The sequence below is a fragment of the Lagenorhynchus albirostris genome, chromosome 7 (genome assembly GCF_949774975.1).
Source record: "Lagenorhynchus albirostris chromosome 7, mLagAlb1.1, whole genome shotgun sequence".
NCBI classification, from domain to species: domain Eukaryota; kingdom Metazoa; phylum Chordata; class Mammalia; order Artiodactyla; family Delphinidae; genus Lagenorhynchus; species Lagenorhynchus albirostris.
In genome coordinates, this window is record NC_083101.1 from 20,878,743 (window position 1) to 20,896,502 (window position 17,760).

The window sequence follows — 17,760 nt, forward strand, 5'->3', positions numbered from 1 at the left end:
TGGGAAAAGGGGCCCCGGGGAGGTGCACACATTTTACCCAAATGTACCTGAGATGCTTCCCGAGATAACCCCAAACAGGGCCTTGAGATCCCATGCTTTACTTGCACGGTGTCTTTTTGTTTGTTGGTTTTGTTTTTTGAGGGTACTAAATCGTTTATTGATTACACATGATAATGGATGATACACAAGCTTCATTCCCATCTGTAACTTTATCTGGTACCATAATTCAATTTAGATAGTTTGCATGGGATGTGCCAACAATCATATGAATAACAAAAAAATTCCATGACTTTGCTTGGGTGACCCTTTTAATGGTGGACTCCGGGTTACAGCACAGTAACTCTCAGTTCAACTACACCAAGGTTTCTGAAGACAATGGCTTCTCCATCCAAGCAGGTTGTAATAGAACCTGGCATCACCCTGAAGGAATTCTTAGTTCACACTGTTGGGGTAGTTTACCAAAATGGCCTCAGAGTAGACTAACTTTACGCAGCACGTTAAAAAAAAAGACACATTTATTCAGTGTCATGATCAGACTATTACACTGAGCAATCAACAGCATGGGTGCAAAAAAAAAAAAAATCTACATTAAAACCCTTCGTTGGAATGCTTGGCTCTTTCCACAGAACAGAAACTAAAATAAGCTGTTATACAGTTAGTCACAAATACAGTCTTTGAGGGTTTTTTTTGTCCGTACACATGAGTATGGTCTCAAACATGTCTTCTTTGTAGCAGCGAGGCCCTGCCACCACTGTGCTTGGCTGAGCTCACAAATCTGTGTTCACGAACCTGTAGCTTCCCTGTCACTTGTCTGGCTCTCCTCTCCTGCTAAGCTTTGCAGTTAAAACCTTCTGCCATTGCCATAGCTGCTGCTGCTGGAACCACCATAGCCACCTTGGTTTCGTGGTTTGGCAAAGTATTGGCCTCCACCACCATAGGGGCCAGAGCTTCGGCCTCCAAAGTTTCCTCCTTTCATGGGTCCAAAATTTGAAGATTGATTGCTGTAATTGCCAGAATGATTGTAGCTTCCGCCACCTCCAAAATTGCTTCCACCATTACCGAATCCATTATAGCCGTCCCCACTGCCACCATAGCCACCACCACGGCGGCTGCCACCAAAGCCACCTCGACCTATGAACCCACTTCCGTGACCACCACCAAAGTTTCCAGAACCACTTCAACCTCTTTGGCTGGATGAAGCACTAGCCATCTCTTGCTTAGATAGGGCTTTCCTTTCTCCACAGTTGTGACCATTCACTGTGTGGTATTTCTTTTTTTTTTGGCTGCATTGGGTCTTCGTTGCTGTGTGCAGGTTTTCTCTAGTTGCAACAAGCGGGGGCTACTCTTCGTTGTGGTGCACAGGCTTCTCATTGTGGTGGCTTCTCTTGTTGCGGAGCATGGGGTCTAGGTGCACGGGCTCAGTAGTTGTGGCTCACAGGCTCTAGAGCGCAGGCTCAGTAGTTGTAGCGCACAGGCTTAGTTGCTCCGCGGCGTGTGGGATCCTCCCGGACCAGGGCTCGAACCCGTGTCCCCTGCATTGGCAGGCGGATTCTTAACCACTGCTCCAGCAGTGTGTTCATTCTTGAAGCCACGGTTGAGGAGGTAACACCTCTAAGAATTCTTAGGCACAGGCTCTCTGCCCAACTTCACAGGGACCCTGGACTTGTCTTGATGGGCTCCTTTGACACCTCTATGAGGTTGTCCACTCCAACTGCCAAGGGCTCCCAGGCCCTGCACACCTGCCTCCTGCAGGAAGACTGAGGGGCCCCGAAGACTTTCCATCAAGTTGAAGTTAGTCCATGATGTCATGTCCCAACAGTGACTCAGAGGCAAATCTAAACATGAGATAATAAGCAGTTGGTACTTTATTTGTTTGCTCAGACATCTTGTACTGTTTGGTTTGGTATTGCAAAACAAAGAACCACATGGAAGTTTACAGTTCAGGGAGATTTTTTGCTGTGAGTACACAGACATCCAGGCAGCTTTCCCAAACATGCCTGAATGTCCCCTTCTGAGAAATCACAAGTGACAGGCAGGGAGAGGGCAGCAGAGCATTGTGGATGAGGGGCCACCTGTACGTGGATCAGGACGTGGATGTGCGTATAGTGAGTGTGTGTATATGTCAGAGTACGCATGATTGAGCACGTGTGTAACTGTGCACGTGCATTGGGTAGATTTATGATTCTGTACTTGTGAGTCAGTGTGAGTGGCAAGTCTCTGTGTGAGCTAATGTGTGAGTTGAGAATGTGGGGAAATGTTGGACTGATGTGTGTGTGTGTGTGTGTGTGAACATGTAGGCACTTCAAATGATGGGGGAAAGGAGGAAGGGCTGGATGCTCACTGTTGGCCATGAGAAAGCCCGCAGGAAGTAAACCTGGGACACGAATGCTGCAGGGTTGACGGGAAACCACCTCTCTGGTCCCTGACTTGGAAAGCCCCAGGGCTGGCGCTGCTTCCAGTTGGAGCCAGCATTGATTACGATGTACCTCTCTAGATCCAAGGCCAGTCTGTCCAGGTTCCTACTCTCAGACCCGCATTTGAAAGCCTCCTCTTATTTTTTTGTGCCCTGAGACCCCTCCTCGATAGACTGTCTCTATCTGCAGGCCCCTGCCTCGTTTGCAGAGGGGGAGATGGGGTTGTCACCTTCCAGAAAGCAGCCTTGAGTTGCTTCTGTATAAGTGGGTTGAGCACAAGAACCAGGCAAAGAGGTCACCTGGCCTGTCTCTCCAGTCACAGAGAGATACCTGGTTCTAGAAAACTATAATCAGAGCTCCAGGGAATTTGAAGGAGCAAGGATACGTCTTTTTCTTTCAGAGGGGTAAACAGTAAGGGATGTCCCCCCTGAACTGAGACTCAGGAGGCCTGACTCCAGACTGTGCTATTGCCCTAGTAACTCAGGAAAGTCATTTCCCTCCTCTGGGTGTCTGTAGGAATAAAGATAATCTACAACACAGAATCTCTAAATGTTCTTCTTTTCCAAGTGGTTAGCACATGGTATTTTAATGATCTGTAAACTTATCTGTCTCCCCCACTAGAACCTAACAGACTGTTCCTGTCCCCCTGACCCCCATTCATACGTTGAAGCCTTAGCCCCCAACGTGATGGTATTTGGAGATGGGGCCCTTAGGAGATAATTACGTTTAGATGAAGTCATGGGGTAAGGCCCCTATGATGGGATTAGTGTAATTATAAGAAGAGAAAGAGAGACCGGAGCTCTCTTGCACGCGCTCTCTCTGACTCTCTCTCTCTGTCTCTCTCTCTCTCTCCGCCATGTGAGGACACAGCTAGAAGGCAGGTGTCTGCAAACCAGGAAGAGGATTCTCACCAAGAACCAAATCTGCTGGCTTGATCTTGGACTTCCCAGTCTCCAGAACTGCGAGAAATAAAAGTCTGTTGTTAAGTTACCCAGTCTATGGTATTCTGTTATAGCAGCCCAAGCTGACTAATGCAAACGTGGAGTTTTCTTCAGTATTTCCAGGGCTTGCCTGAGTTTCTGGCATATATTTAAGGATGGCAATAGCAATAATGGAATCTAGAGTTATTGTACATTTCCTGTACCTGGTTCTATGCTGACCACTTCACACAGATTATCTTTTCTAATCAGCACAATAACTGATGATGTGGATGCCATGATGATCCCCATCTTTTCAGAGAGGCCAAATAGCTTGCTCAGGACACCCAGCTGGTAAAGGGAAGACCCCAAGCAGTCTGATTCCAGAGGCCCCCTTCTTAGGCATAAACAAAAGCACCTTCCTTAGGAGGCATATCACAGTGCTCAATAAATGAGGATTAAATATTGTTTGAGTTGGGCTTCCCTGGTGGCGCAGTGGTTGAGAGTACGCCAGCCGATGCAGGGGACGCGGGTTCGTGCCCAGGTCCGGGAAGATCCCACATGCCGCGGAGCGACTGGGCCCATGAGCCATGGCCGCTGAGCCTGCACGTCCAGAGCCTGTGCTCCACAATGGGAGAGGCCACAACAGGGAGAGGCCGGTGTACCGCAAAAGAAAAAAAAAATATTGTTTGAGTGAAAGAAGCTGTTCCTTGCAGTTGAATGCCCTCCCCTTCCCAGTCTGCCAAATCCCTTTTCAGGGCTCAGTTTCCCTGACTCATAATAAGGACACAGTACTGTCTTGTGGATACCTTTTTTTAAACAATTTTTGGTGCTTTTTCCTTATTCTTACCTTAGTGATCTCTGACTTAGTTCCTATATGCCTTTGTGGGCTCCTCCAGGATGGACCTGTGTCTTACCTACTTCTCTATTCCCAATCCACTACCTAGATGTTTCTAGGCATATGGTAGGTGCTCAGTTGATACTGGGTTGACTGACTAGCAAAAAGCCAAGGATGATTTCTGAAAATTTCCCCAAAGTGACCACATAATTAACATATATAAAACCATTGACCTATGGAATCATACATGCAGAACAAAATGTGTAAGTAGAGTTATGGGGAAAACACATTTTTCCTAAAGCAACTCTCAGTCTTTCCTCAATTTTGACTTTCAGAAATAATGCATAATTTAATAAGGTATTATTAATTTATTCAGTGAGGTATAATGTACACTTTGATGAGTTTTGACAAATATATACACCTGTAAAACTATCACCCCAAAGAAGATATAAACTTTTCCAACATCCTAAAAAGTTACTTTGTGTCCCTTTCTAGATAATGTTTCCCACCCCTTGCCCTCTACAAAAATTGTTCTGATTTTTATCACTATAGTTTAGTTTGTCTGTCCTAGAACATCATCTAAATGAATCATACAGTGTATACTCTTCTGTATGTGGCTCTTTTCGTAAACCTAATGTCTCTGAGTTCATCCATGATGTTGTCTGTAGTTCATTCTTTTCATTGCTGAATAGTATTCACTGTGTGGATATATTATTTCCTGTCAATATAAATTTGGGTTGTACATGAACTATCATGTACAAGTGATTTTGTAGGCTTATGATTTCATTTTTCTTGGGTAAATACCCAGAAGTGGAATTGCCGTGTCAGGCTATTTTCTTAGGTACCCAGAGTCCTTTGTAATTGTTAGAAACAAATTATTTTTCAGAAATGTGACCACTTAACATGGCACATCATCAGCATAAGGCCTGGAGATTTCCTGGAGCACGAATGCTTCGTGTTCCTTTAATTGGCACACGAGGCAGTATATTCAGGGCTCCGAGTAGGCACAGAAAAAAGAGAACAAAGAAAGAGTATGACCTGTTCACAGAACTGTATGAAGTTTCTCAGAGCACTTATGGTTTGAGCAGAGCAATGGAAGATGCTAAAATCACTTGGCCGTTGCAGACCTTTGGAGTAAAGACTTCGACAGGATTAAGAGGGACTCAGACCACATGTTGGGTATTGGCTAAGCCATGTCCTACCTGTGTGACCTTATACAAAGTTGCACAACTACCTCTGCATCTCAGTTTCTAGCTTGTAAAATGAGAGGAAAACCTTGTGAAACAAAGACAGACATTCTCTGCCCCCTGCACAGCAATGCTGTAAGGATGAGCTAAGATAAAATCTACCTGTCTCACCTTGATAAACTGTAAAGTGCTGTGCAATGTGAGATGGCACCATGTGGGGAGAAGCGGGAACACACACAGAGCTCGCTTTGTGCTCCGATGACTGGCACTTATTGCCAGGAGGACTCAGCTGCCCTTCTTTCAGGAGACTGCGGGCAAGGTCAGACACACGGTGACAGTAACTCTTTGTGAGTTGCCAGCTGGACCCGGGTACCTCTCTCCATTGTGTTCATCTCTGCAATGGGGGACTGTCAGGCTCTTTATTCCTTTACACCTGCAGGAAAATCGTTCCCCAAATCGCAGCCACCTCCCCACCCTCCACACAGTATGTCTTCAACAATTTTGTCCCTCGCTGATCTTTATCACCCAACTTATTCTCGGTCCACCACTGCAGATGACCTAAGGTGACTATTTTATGGAAAGTCTGTCTGGGGTAGTTCTAGCCAAAGACCTCAGGAAGGGATCTTAACTGGAGATAAAAAGGTGAACGCAGGCAACGTCACATACCAGCTGTATTTATCGAGAACTTACCTCTGAGTGCTAAGTGCTCATAACATTTTATGAGTTGGGCACTATTATTACCCTTAGTTTACAGATAAGGAGCATGAGGTAGGACTAGGAGTCTTAGAAACTGAGGATTCCATTGTTGTCACTACCAAGGCTGCTGCCAGGTCACATGATCTTGAGCCTCAGTCTCCCTACCAGTAAGATGACAGTGAGGACTACCTCCCTTTAATTTTAGACATCTTTTCCAGCATCAACATCCTGTGAGTCTGTGTCTGACTTTGGATGAGTCAAATAGCCCCTCTGAAATTGTTTTCTCATCTGTAGAAGGGCAGAACCATCATCACCTGGCTAGGTGCTGCTGTGACAGCGTCCTGTGAAGAGGGAACTGTGCTGAGATACTGCGTGTGTGTCTCCTCAGGGCCCCTGAGCCCCTAGGAAATGGTGGGAACCCGTGATGAGCCGGAAACCAGGCACTTCCTTACAGGTTCCCCGTTCACTTGGTCAGGAGTGGATAGAAGAAACAACAGAGATTATGGGACATTTTGCCCTGACAGGATTTTGAGATCAGCTTGTTAAATACTTTCCATTTGATAGAAGAGAAAACTGTTGCCAGCAAGGGTAGTGCTTTCTCCAAGGACACTTAGAGAGCAAAGGAAGAGCTGGAATTTGCATTCCTGGCTGGCTGATGCTGGGTCAGTTCTTCCTGGAGCATCAAGATGCTCACCTGCAGAAGAGAATGCTGCATCACTCCCTGGGCCCCACTCTCTGCCTGGGTTTGCTTCCTGTCTAGCCACATTTCAAGTAATTAATAGTCACGTGTGGCTAGTGGCTGTCGTACTAGGTAATTGCAGCTTGAGAGACGTGATGCTGTTTTACTGAGGATTGGCCACTGGGTGGCGCCGTTATCCATTTTGATCCGCACTTGAGAAAAGACTCAGACACAGGAGTAAGGCCAAAGCAAGGTATTTATTACCCTGTCCTTGCCTTCCCCTGCCCCTCCCCCTCCTTCAGAAGGCCCACTTACAAAGAACTGCTGCCTAGCCTAGGCACAGACTTCCCAGAGAGCAGTAGGTGAGTTCTCACACGCGGCTGGGGCATCGGGGCAGTTCAGCAGAGCCAGGTGATGGGTAAGGACGCCAGTTGGAGCCAAATGCCCTCGAGTCCTGTCAGGCTTCCAGGTTACACAAGGAGAGGTGCTGTCTTACAGGAAACTTGTGCAGAATTTTACAAAGAAGTTTGGATATCCAAGTCGATGTTATCAAAGCTTTATTAGGAAAAGGCAGAATATACACCTGTGACCCATTTCTTAAGAAAAATCATCTGGAAAGAAGCTAAATAATCTGATAGGAAATTCTAGCTAACCACTAGGTCTTTGGAATTTTAGCCTCTAGGCTCTTTCTTGTGCAAACTTCGCAAACAAGCTTTAATATTTTCTTTGCTCTCTGGTGAGGAGTACAGAAACTCATTACAAATGTACTTTGCATCTAAGAAGACTAAGCCTACAAATAGAGTTTGCCTAGTTTCACCCTAAGACAGAGTAGTCCATGGGAATTACATTATTCTCAGGCTGAGACAGTCCAGTGAATGGGTCATGAATCTGGGTATCCCTACCCATTTTAGAGGCAGCATGAAAAGTGTGAATTGAAGGGCTGAAACACACACAGCCTCGGTACTGCGTCTGCATTCTGATCTATTGGGAACACTGTCCTTCTAAGTTTCTTACCTTTCACTGATCTAGCATGAGATCTGAAACACCAAAAAGACACCACAGTAGGGGCAATACTCTGGATCCCAATTTTTGGAAGGCTGAGGGGGGAATCACTTCCATTCCTCTCCCACTTACGGGTCATTTAGAACACCTGCCACCATCTGTGAAAGAAAGCTCAGTGTGAGTTCCTACCATTTGCACTGTGACCCTTCTCTGAACTTCTTGTGTTTGCTGGCAGCCCCTGATCAAGTTGAGTTCACTGTTAGGAGGCAGTATATTTCCTCAAGCGTGACTCTCTAGGTGTGGCCCTGCAGGTGGACCCAGGGCAGGAGTGGAACAGAGGAAGGGAGAAGTGCTGGCCAGGGATCTAGGAAGCAGGCTTGTCAACGACCCAGGAGCACTGGAGGCAGAAATGAGCTGTAGCCCAGCCCTGATTTACCATGAGAAGGCTTCCACCTGCCCCCAGGTGCTTCTCCATTGCACACTCCATTGTGTGTGTGCATGCAAGCACACAGGGCATTTCTATGGAGAGACAAGCCATAGTCCATCAGACTCACAAAAAAGAAAATGGTAACAATTCCTGTACTAAAGTTCTCTGTGCAAAAGGGATAAATGAACTCAGGGGGTTGTGAAAAGAATAACTTTGGAAGAATAAAGTTCTTGTTAGAACTTATTGGAAGAATAGGCTTCATGGCAAGACAACGCACATTTAAGATCTGACAACTGTTTAGTAAAGGAACATGCTTTTAAAAAAACAACCAATACCATATTCAGGTATCATTGACATACAAAAGACTGACCATATTTAATGTATACAACTTGGAGAGTTTGGGGATAAGTATACAGCCATTAAACCAACACCACAATCTATGCCGTAAACACATCCATCACCTCCAAAAGTTTCCTCCTGTCCTCTTTGTTATTACTTTTTGTGATATGACTATAACTTAAGATCTACCCTCTTAGCAAAATATTAAGTGTACAATACAGTATTGTTAACTATGGACACTAAGATGTACAGCAGATCTCTAGGACATATTCATGGTGTATAACTGAAACTTTGTATCCTCTAACCAACACCTTCCTGTTTCCCTCTCCCCATAGCCCCTGGCAACCGCCATTCTACTCCATTTCTGTATATTTATTTTAGATTCCTCATATCATGTAGTATTTGTCCTTCTGTGCCTGATTTATATTACTTAACATAATGTCCTCCAGGTTCATCCATGATGTTGCAAACGGCAGGATTTCCTTCTCTTTTAAGGCTGAATAATATTCCGTTGTATGTAGATACCACATTTTCTTTATTGATTCACCTACTAATGGACACTTAAGTTCTTTTTATGTCTTGGCTATAATAATTGTGAATAATGCTGCAATGAACATGAGAATGCAGATAGCTCTTCAAGATCATGATTTCAGTTCCTTTGGATATATACCCAGGAGTAGGATTGCTGGATCATATGGTAGTTCTAACTTTAATTTTTTGAAGAACTTCCATACTCCTTTCCATAATGGCTGCACCAATTTACATTCTCATCAACAGTGTACAAGGGTTCCCTTTTCTCCAGACCTTCACCAACACCCCCCCTTTTTTTAAAAAAAATAATAACCATCCTAACAGGTGTGAGATGATAGCTCAGTGTGGTTTTGATTTGCATTTCCCTGATGATTAGTGATGTTGAGCACCTTTTCATATACCTGTTGGCCATTTGTATGACTTCTTTGTAGAAACGTCTCCTCAGATCCTTTGCCCATATAAAAAATCAGGTTATTTGGATTTTTGCTATTGAGTTGTAGGAGTTCCTTATATATTTTGGATATTAATCCTTTATAAGATATAGGGTTTGCAGATATTTTCTCCTATTCCATAGGCTGCCTTTTCATTTTGGTGATTGTTTCCTTGTCGTGCAGGAACGTGCTTTTTATATACATCATCTCACCGACCTTCCCAAAGCTGACAGTCCAGAGATACTAAACAGCTTGTCCGGGTCTCACAGCTTTTACCGACCAGTCTCCGGGTCTCCCGACGCCTGCTCAGTGCTCTTTCAACTCCAACTCCAACTCCGAGACCCAGGCTCCCCGACCTACCTGGTGCTGTGGCTGGCCCTCTCTGTCCAGACTCTGGAGCTGAATCAGCTCTTCTTTCCACGGAGAGAGGCCAAGAAGTGACTTGCCTGGGCCAGTCTTGCTGCTGACAAATCTGGAACCCTTGAGTTCAGAAACACACTGGGCCAGATCCTGAAAGTGCCCAGCATGGCAGCTTTCTTTTTGATCAATTCTCTCCCATGTACATGGAGAGGGGTTGCAAGTGTCCCTGGTACAGGGATGTCATTGCGTGTGAGCTCCTGGAGGGGGATGGGCACTGTGGGGAGGGAAAGGTGGAAAGGGATCCTGTGTCCTGGGGCTGGGCCTGCTACAGCGCACACAGCTCCTGGTGCCACCTGGAAAACAGGTTTCCTAACTCCCAGGCCACCTAATTTTCCCTCCCACTAAACCACCCCTCTGGTGCATCTACCCCAAACCAGTTGAGCAAGCCCAGTGATTGGAAGGATAACCACGGTGCTCATCTTCTGTCCAACCGCGCTACCTTGGGTGGATTTATTATTGAGGAACCTCTGAGGTTCAAGAATATCACCTATGAAAATAAAAAGACAAAGTAAGATCATAGTTTAAGCTGAACCTACTTTCAGTTTTATGCGTAAAAATGTCTTTCATTTCTACAACACTACTTTAGAGTTCACATGATAGGTTCATATATTTGAAAAGCATCTATGGGATTGTCGCGCGGCCCCCATCGTCGGCGGCCTCCTCCGCCCGCCGAGCGCGCTCCCGCGAGGGCCCGGGAACCCGGCGAGCTGGCCGTGCGTTCCGAGTCGCCGCCGTCGCTGCCGGTCTCCGGGGCCGGCGCTTCCAGGCCGGGATAGACGGGCACCTCCCGCCCCTCGAGGCAACCGTCGCCTACCCGCGTGTGTGGGAGGAGCCGCCGCCGCCGCCGCCGCCGCCGGTGCAGACCGCGGAAAAGTCCGGGGCCCCGAGACATGGGAAGCATACCGCCGCGCTGCGGGAACAGGTTCCGGTCACTTCCGCCTGTCGGAACCCCGTCCCCCACAGCCGCTCTAGTTCCGGCGCCCGGAACCTGGCAGGGACGGCGAGAAGTCCGGCCCGAGACGCGGCCGAGGCTACGACCACGACCGGCCGGCAGTTCCGGATGGAGAGCGGAGCCTAGCTGGCCCGGCCCGGCGGCGGGGACTTGCAGGCCCCCGAGACCCGGCCTAGGAGCCGACACCCAGCCCTGAGCCAATCCCGCCCCGGCCCCGGAGGGACTCCCGGGCGCCCTAACCCGCGGCTCGCCGACTTTCCTCCGTGACGAAGTTTTCTCCTGTGCCTTCCCGAGGAGGATCGCTCTCTAGCTCTAGGACTCGTCTTCTGGCGGACTTGCTTGGTTTGCTTTGGGAGGTAACTTGCTTCGCTCCCACCCACATCTCCTTTCCTTGACCACTTCCTGTCGGACGTTCTAGGTGACTGAATGGAGTTTTGAGTTGGACTCTCGTGTGCCTTATAGAGTTGAGCCTGATCCTGGAGCGCTGGGAGTGGGGTGGCGTCAGCTGTAAGATGCAAATTGGATAAAAGGAGGACCTCTCGCCAAAGGCCCCAATGAATGGCACACAGTCTACTATCACCGATGCGTTGGTATGAAGCTCCCCCTGCGCTTAGCCTCCCTGGATGGGGCCCGACCTAGCCGGAGAGTCAGGGTTTGCCGATTCCCTTTGCCCAGTGAAGTTGACAGGCGTCAGAGAGAGGGTTGTTTTGGAGCTCTGCGATTAGCCTGGGGTTGCTGCCAGGTTATCCGGTTGATTGAATTTGGAAATGTAGGGGGTGGTTTGTTTGGTTGGTTGGTTTTTGTTTTTCTGAAGAGAAACATTTCTCCAGATTCTCAGGGGAGGGGTAGGTAAAGCCATGACTGTGTTTCTCTGTCTGCAGTGTGCATTAAGATTCTGTGCTGATCTTGGAATCAGAGGGTGAAGGTCAGTGCCCGAAGTCAGCTGGGGTATTGGTGCATCGTCTGTTTTACTCCTGTCCTGTAGACTCCGTTGCATTTTAGGAATTTCTCAGAACTTCATTCTGAGACTGCCACATGATGATTTATGAATTTGACATCCTTTAAGTATTGACTTGCACAGTGTTTATTATCTAATCGTTTTCCAGAATGTTGGAGTTACCAGTAAATCACAGGCTCCTGGTGGGGACAATATCAAGAAGCTAAAAAAAGGCGAGGGAACATCATGGGGCTTGATTTTTTTTTTTTTTTAGTAATTTTATTTATTTATTTTTGGCTGTGTTGGGTCTTTGTTGCTGCGCGCGGGCTTTCTCTACTTGCAGCGAGTGGGGGCTACTCTTCGTTGTGGTGTGCGGGCTTCTCACTGCGGTGGCTTCTCCTGTTGCGGAGCAGGGGCTCTAGGCTTGTGAGCTTCAGTAGTTGTAGCACGCGGGCTCAGTAGTTGTGGCTCATGGGCTCAGTAGTTGTGGCTCACGGGCTCTAGAGCGCAGGCTCAGTAGTTGTGATGCACGGGCTTAGTTGCTCCGCGGCATGTGGGATCTTCTTGGACCAGGGCTTGAACCTGTGTCCCCTGCATTGGCAGGCAGATTCTTAACCACTGCACCACCAGGGAAGTCCATGGGGCTTGATTTTAATTATTGCGTTTTTAGTATTTCATCTTGCTGAAACATTTGCATTTAAGGGGTATAAAGCCTAAGTGAATTATGTAGTAGAAACTGGCAGGTGGATTTGTTGAGTTGGGTGAGTCCTTTATAGCACTTACCTATGTTGCTTGGTGGTGGTTGGTAAATTGAGCTAGACTATGTGTGGTTTAAGTAGAGTTCCCTTATTCTTAAGAGTTATTCTTTGGACTATTAGGTGAAGTGATAAAAGCATATTCCTTTACTACATTTTACTTCTCAGTTTAATTATGACATTGTATCCAGGTCCCAGGTTTTACTCAGCCTTTTTTTTTTTGGTCAACCTTCAAACTATTACATCATTAAAAAAAAAATCAAATAACTGAAGTAAGGGACCAAAGAAAGCACTTTGATGAGAAGTGCAACAATTGTGCTCCTGCAGAAAGTGGTTGAATTTCCTAATAAGAGAGTTTCACCCAATTTTAAGACACATTTGTTGATTTTAAAAGGGCCAAATTCCATTATCATACCATAGCTATTCCAGAAACAGAATTTCCTCTTCCTATTCATGCTTTCCAGTGTCATGTGAATGTTCACCTAAAAGATTCCATTAAATATTTAACCCTTTTTTTTTTAAAGCACCTGTGGAGTGTACCTATGTGCCAAGCACAGAGCTGTGCTTAGGAGGCAGTGGTGAACAAGTCATTCATGGCTCCCTGTCTACATGAATTCACAGCCTGGCAGAGTGTGAAGCCCTAAGCCCTGGCAGGTTTTGACAGTTTACTGGGAAGCCACATCACCTTGCTGGCTGGTAAGGCTTTTCTGCCTCTTCCCAGCTGACACTTCCCAAGTCACGCGGTGTCCTCGGTACCACATAAAGGACTGCTCAGTGAGCAACAGTGCCCGTATTCTCTCTCTGAGGCCCAAATATGTGTACCTTTTGCACCTTCACTCTGTATCCAGCAGAGGAGTACTTCCTAGGCTCATTCCTCTGGTAGTACCTTTTCCTTGGAGGTGTCGGCTACTTCTCTCTCCTTGACCTACAGGCAGAGTGAAAAGGTCTGTTTCCTCACACTCAGAGTGATGCAATGGAGGATCATGAAAAGATGGTTTTAAGAAGGGTAATTAAAGTTGTTTCCTGTGCTGTGTGCCCTCTCTCTCTTGGCACAGCTAGGGTGGCCCATCCTTGTCAAATGACTGAAACCAGTGTGATGGAAGTCTCCATCTCCAAATTACATCAGCTTGAAAGTGTCATTTCTAGAAGCGACCTCCTTCTGGTCTTTCTTGTAAAAGAGCCTCTTGTATGGGAACAAATGAGGAAGATCCACATTGACTGCCTCAGACAGGGACTTCCACATGGAAAGAGCTACACCAGCAGCTTTACATCTTCCTCTCCTAAAGAGTACACTCACAGTCCTTTCCTTCTGGGATCTCTACACCCTTTGCGGCTCCCATTAACCCTGAAGGTGGTATTCAAGATAATTAAGAGGTGAAAGGAAGGTGTGATAAGGTGGTTTATTCCTAATTCTGAAAATTAATTCTTTAAATCCAGTGCCTTATTGTTTGGTGAATAAGGAGGGGGGAGGGTAATCTAGTACCTTGTTCTTTACTTTAGAATGCTAAGTTCCTATTAATTAATTTTTATTTTTTTTAGCCGCGCCGTGTGATGTGCAGGATCTTAGTTCCCCCGACCAGGGATGGAACCCATGTCCCCTGCAGTGGAAGCGCAGAGTCTTAACCACTGGACTGCCAGGGAAGTCCCTCATTAATTTTTTATATATACAGAAAGACATTTATTACACGGAACTGGCTCACGCGATTTTGGAGACTGACAGGTCCCAAGATCTGCAGGTGAGTCCGCAAGCTGGAGACCCAGGAGGGCTGATGGTGTAGTTCCAGTCTGAGCCTCAAGGTCTGAAATCCAGGAGAACTGATGTTTCAGTTACTGTCCAAAGGCTGGCACAAATTTTTATAGATACAGAAAGAAACTTTAAATATCCTCTTTATGATGGAATGATTTGATTGTGCGGCATAACCCGTTCTGTAGCTGCTATTTCATAGTCCCAGGCTGAGGGTTTGTTCAGAGGGAAACAGAGGAATATCTAAGTACATATACTACCTTGCATTCCTAAGCACTTTGAGTTGTTTCTTTCTAAAGATTAGCAAACATGGCATGGTTATTTTATTTTGTATCTCTTTAATTGCTAGTGAAGATGTCATTTTTTGTCACCACCTGAAGTTTAAGAGCCTGTATTTTATCTGAACACTTATATTTGCATAAATTCTGTGTATATTTGGGTAGTAACCTGTTATCAGCTCTCACCTTCCCCCCATTATGTTCCTTTCCTTTTGATATTTTATGCATTTCCTGATATTTTATGTACATAGTACCATAGAATGTTGGTTCCTAGTGGTGTACTCAGCAAATATTTATGCAGACATGTTGAGTTTGAACTTGAATGGGCTTTGAGGCTTTCTAGTCCAGGAACCTAAACATACATATGTAGAAGGTGAGGCTCAGAGCAGTTCAATGATTTATCTAAGGTCATAGCTGGTAAATAAAGAATATTGAGCTAGACCTTGATGTCCGGTAAGGTTCTAGACACCACACCAAATTGCCTCAAACCCTAGAGCAGGGCTTCTCAACCTCAGCACTAGTTTTTGAGCCTAATTGGCCAGATAATTCTTGGTTGTAGGGGACTGTCCTGTGCATTGTAGAATGTTTAGCAGCATCCCTGGCTTCTATCCTCTAGAAGGCAGTAATGAATGCCCCCACCCCTGAGTAGTGACATCTGAAAATATCTCTAGACATTGCCAAGTGTCCCCCGGGGTACAAAATTTTCCCCAGTTGCTCTAGCAAGAGGTAAACACTTCCTAGGCTTTGCGGGGGAGTGGTGAGTTTCCTCTGCAGAAGTTTAGAGTTGGAGCCTGGCACTCTTCTCAGACAGGTGGAAGATGTGGACAAACCCATATAGTTGCCCCATTCTACCTCTACAGAGCCAGGAGTATGGATACTGAGAACCCCTATCCCATCATATAGTTCTGAGTCAGCCCTTCTTCCACAAGGTTCACAGAAGGGCTGAACTGGCAGGCTGGGAATGGGCAGGGAAGAGGTGGGGTCTGCACACTTGTTGGAGCCCAGGCTTCTACTGAGATGGAGACAGCAGTTCAGACCCCTGAAGAATGACACAGGCAGAGTGCTGAGCAGGTCTTCCCAAGATAATGAGTGTGAAGCCCCGGGAAATCAGCACCAGAGACAGCTCCCAGGACAGACAGTTTTCAGGCACTAGATTGACCCAGAGGAGTTCCTTCCAGCCCTGGTAGTTTGGATCTGAATACCCTTTCCCTGCTGATCTCCTCCACCAACAATGTTCAAAATATATGTTTAAGGTAACCTTCACCACTGCACTATGAGATTGCTACTATGATCCTAATGTTACAGAGACTGAAAGCAGGCTCAGAGGTTCCCTTGCTCAGTGTTACACAGCTAGAAAATCTCAGGCTTCACAGTTGGACTGAGGATACTGGCTTCAAAGTCTGCTCTTTACCAGATGCCTCCTCCAAGCAAAGCTTAAGCATCACATCTTCCATGAAGAACTTCCAGAAACTCTGTTCCCAATGGAATTGACCACTCCCTCCTCTGCCTCCCACCCCCTGACACCATACCTTGTAAACACTTCACAGCCTCTATAATACTTTGTTGCACTTGTCTCTACATCTTCCCCTGCTATACTGTAGACTTCCTTAAGGCCAGGTCGAATATCCCCAGTTAATAACATGGTGCTGCCTGACACACAGTAGACATTTAATAAATGTCGTTGAATAAATAGATTCAGAGGAGCTACATGAATCAGTTATGGGGACCTTCTCCCATGATCAAATCCATTATAGGCGGATCAGCAAGAAGAGAGTTCTTTAATTCCTGATTCTGAACTCTTTTATGTAGTCTTAAAGAATGAAACCAAAGTGATGATTTTGGCAAATGTGGAAAACAAAGATTACTGACTCATTATTTTCCAAGTTGGTCACACTGCTGTTAGGACAACAAATGAAAAAGAAAAAATGAAAGTTACTAGACAGTGTTAACAGATTCAGGTTATTGAATTTTCAATGTTTTCAAGATTGGAGAAGAAAATCCTTAAGGAGGAAAGAAATAAACCACAGACTTTGTCCCTGAGCATCTTTATAAGGCAAGAAGTTCAAACTTTGGAAAGGGTCTGATCAGTCTTTGGGGTTGGACACTGCTCTCCAAGACCTGTCAAGCATCACTCCAGTCTAAGGAGAACAAGCTCTCTTGGTTGACTGAGGAATTGATCTCATTTATCACCAGATTCTTCTTGGCTCAATGTAAGGTTGTGTTCAGATGTGCCACCCCCAAAAATCTGGGTCTTCCCCAGGGAAGCATCTGTTTCTAAGCCACATGAAGGCAAGCTAAGGGCCCTGCTCAGACTCTGTAGTCTTTGGACGACCCTCCACCATTCCTAGTGGAAAGAGACTCCCTGTCATTAGCGATCACTCCTAAGGCTAGAAGGCCCTTCGCTTTGGTGAGTCTTTACTTACTATCAGACCCAGAGATCTTCCTGCCACTTGGACTTGGCATTTCTGAGAGTCAAGCACTGGGGACAGGGAGGGATGGAAGAAACAGTTTAAACCCTGAGAGTGCCTGAGGGTATTGGACTTCCAGTTAAACACTTTTGAGTAATTACAACTTTTATCCAAAAGGCACACATAACTTTTATTTTTTAATATATATAAATTTATTTATTTTTGGCTGTGTTGGGTCTTCGTTGTTGCACGCGGGCTTTCTCTAGTTGTGGCGAGCAAGGGCTACTCTTTGGTGCAGTGCACGGGCTTCTCGTTGCAGTGGCTTCTCTTGTTGCGGAGCACGGACTCTAGGTGCGCGGGCTTAGTAGTTGTGGCTCGCAAGCTCTAGAGCGCAGGCTCAGTAGTTGTGGCTCACGGGCTTAGTGGCTCCACGGCACGTGGGATCTTCCTGGACCAGGGCTCTAACCCGTGTCCCCTGCATTGGCAGGCGGATTCTTAACCACTGTGCCACCAGGGAAGCCCAACTGTTGTATTTTTTAAAATTTTTATAAGACATCGAAAGGCAAGGCTTCATATAGTTGATGAAAATAAACACTAAGATTTAAAATAAATGGGCTATATAATTTACAAAGGAAAAAACACACTAAAAACTAGTTAACACACTAGTTTTGATAATGATAATGATAAAATCATTCCGGGTAACTTAAAGATATGTCATTCAAAACAAAAGGCTTTATGTTCTGCTTCTTACATCAGGAGTTAAAAAAAAAAGTCTCACTGTCAACAGTAGGATTTATAATCCTAT

General features: G+C 45.9%; 1 protein-coding gene across 3 annotated transcripts in view; it reads left to right on the forward strand.

Moving 5' to 3' along the window:
• Window positions 1-10,773: 10,773 nt before the first annotated feature.
• ZFP37 (ZFP37 zinc finger protein) overlaps window positions 10,774-17,760 on the forward strand; it is a 46,494-nt gene continuing 39,507 nt past the window's right edge. Inside the window, exons 1-2 of one of the 3 annotated variants that reach the window (XM_060154579.1) lie at window positions 10,774-11,189; window positions 11,296-11,423. In XM_060154579.1, the coding sequence (XP_060010562.1) occupies window positions 11,388-11,423 (36 nt within the window). In that variant the 5' untranslated portion in view covers window positions 10,774-11,189; window positions 11,296-11,387. Of the gene's footprint in view, window positions 11,424-17,760 lie in introns of all 3 variants that reach the window. The other 2 variants (XM_060154581.1, XM_060154583.1) reach the window with 2 other exon arrangements.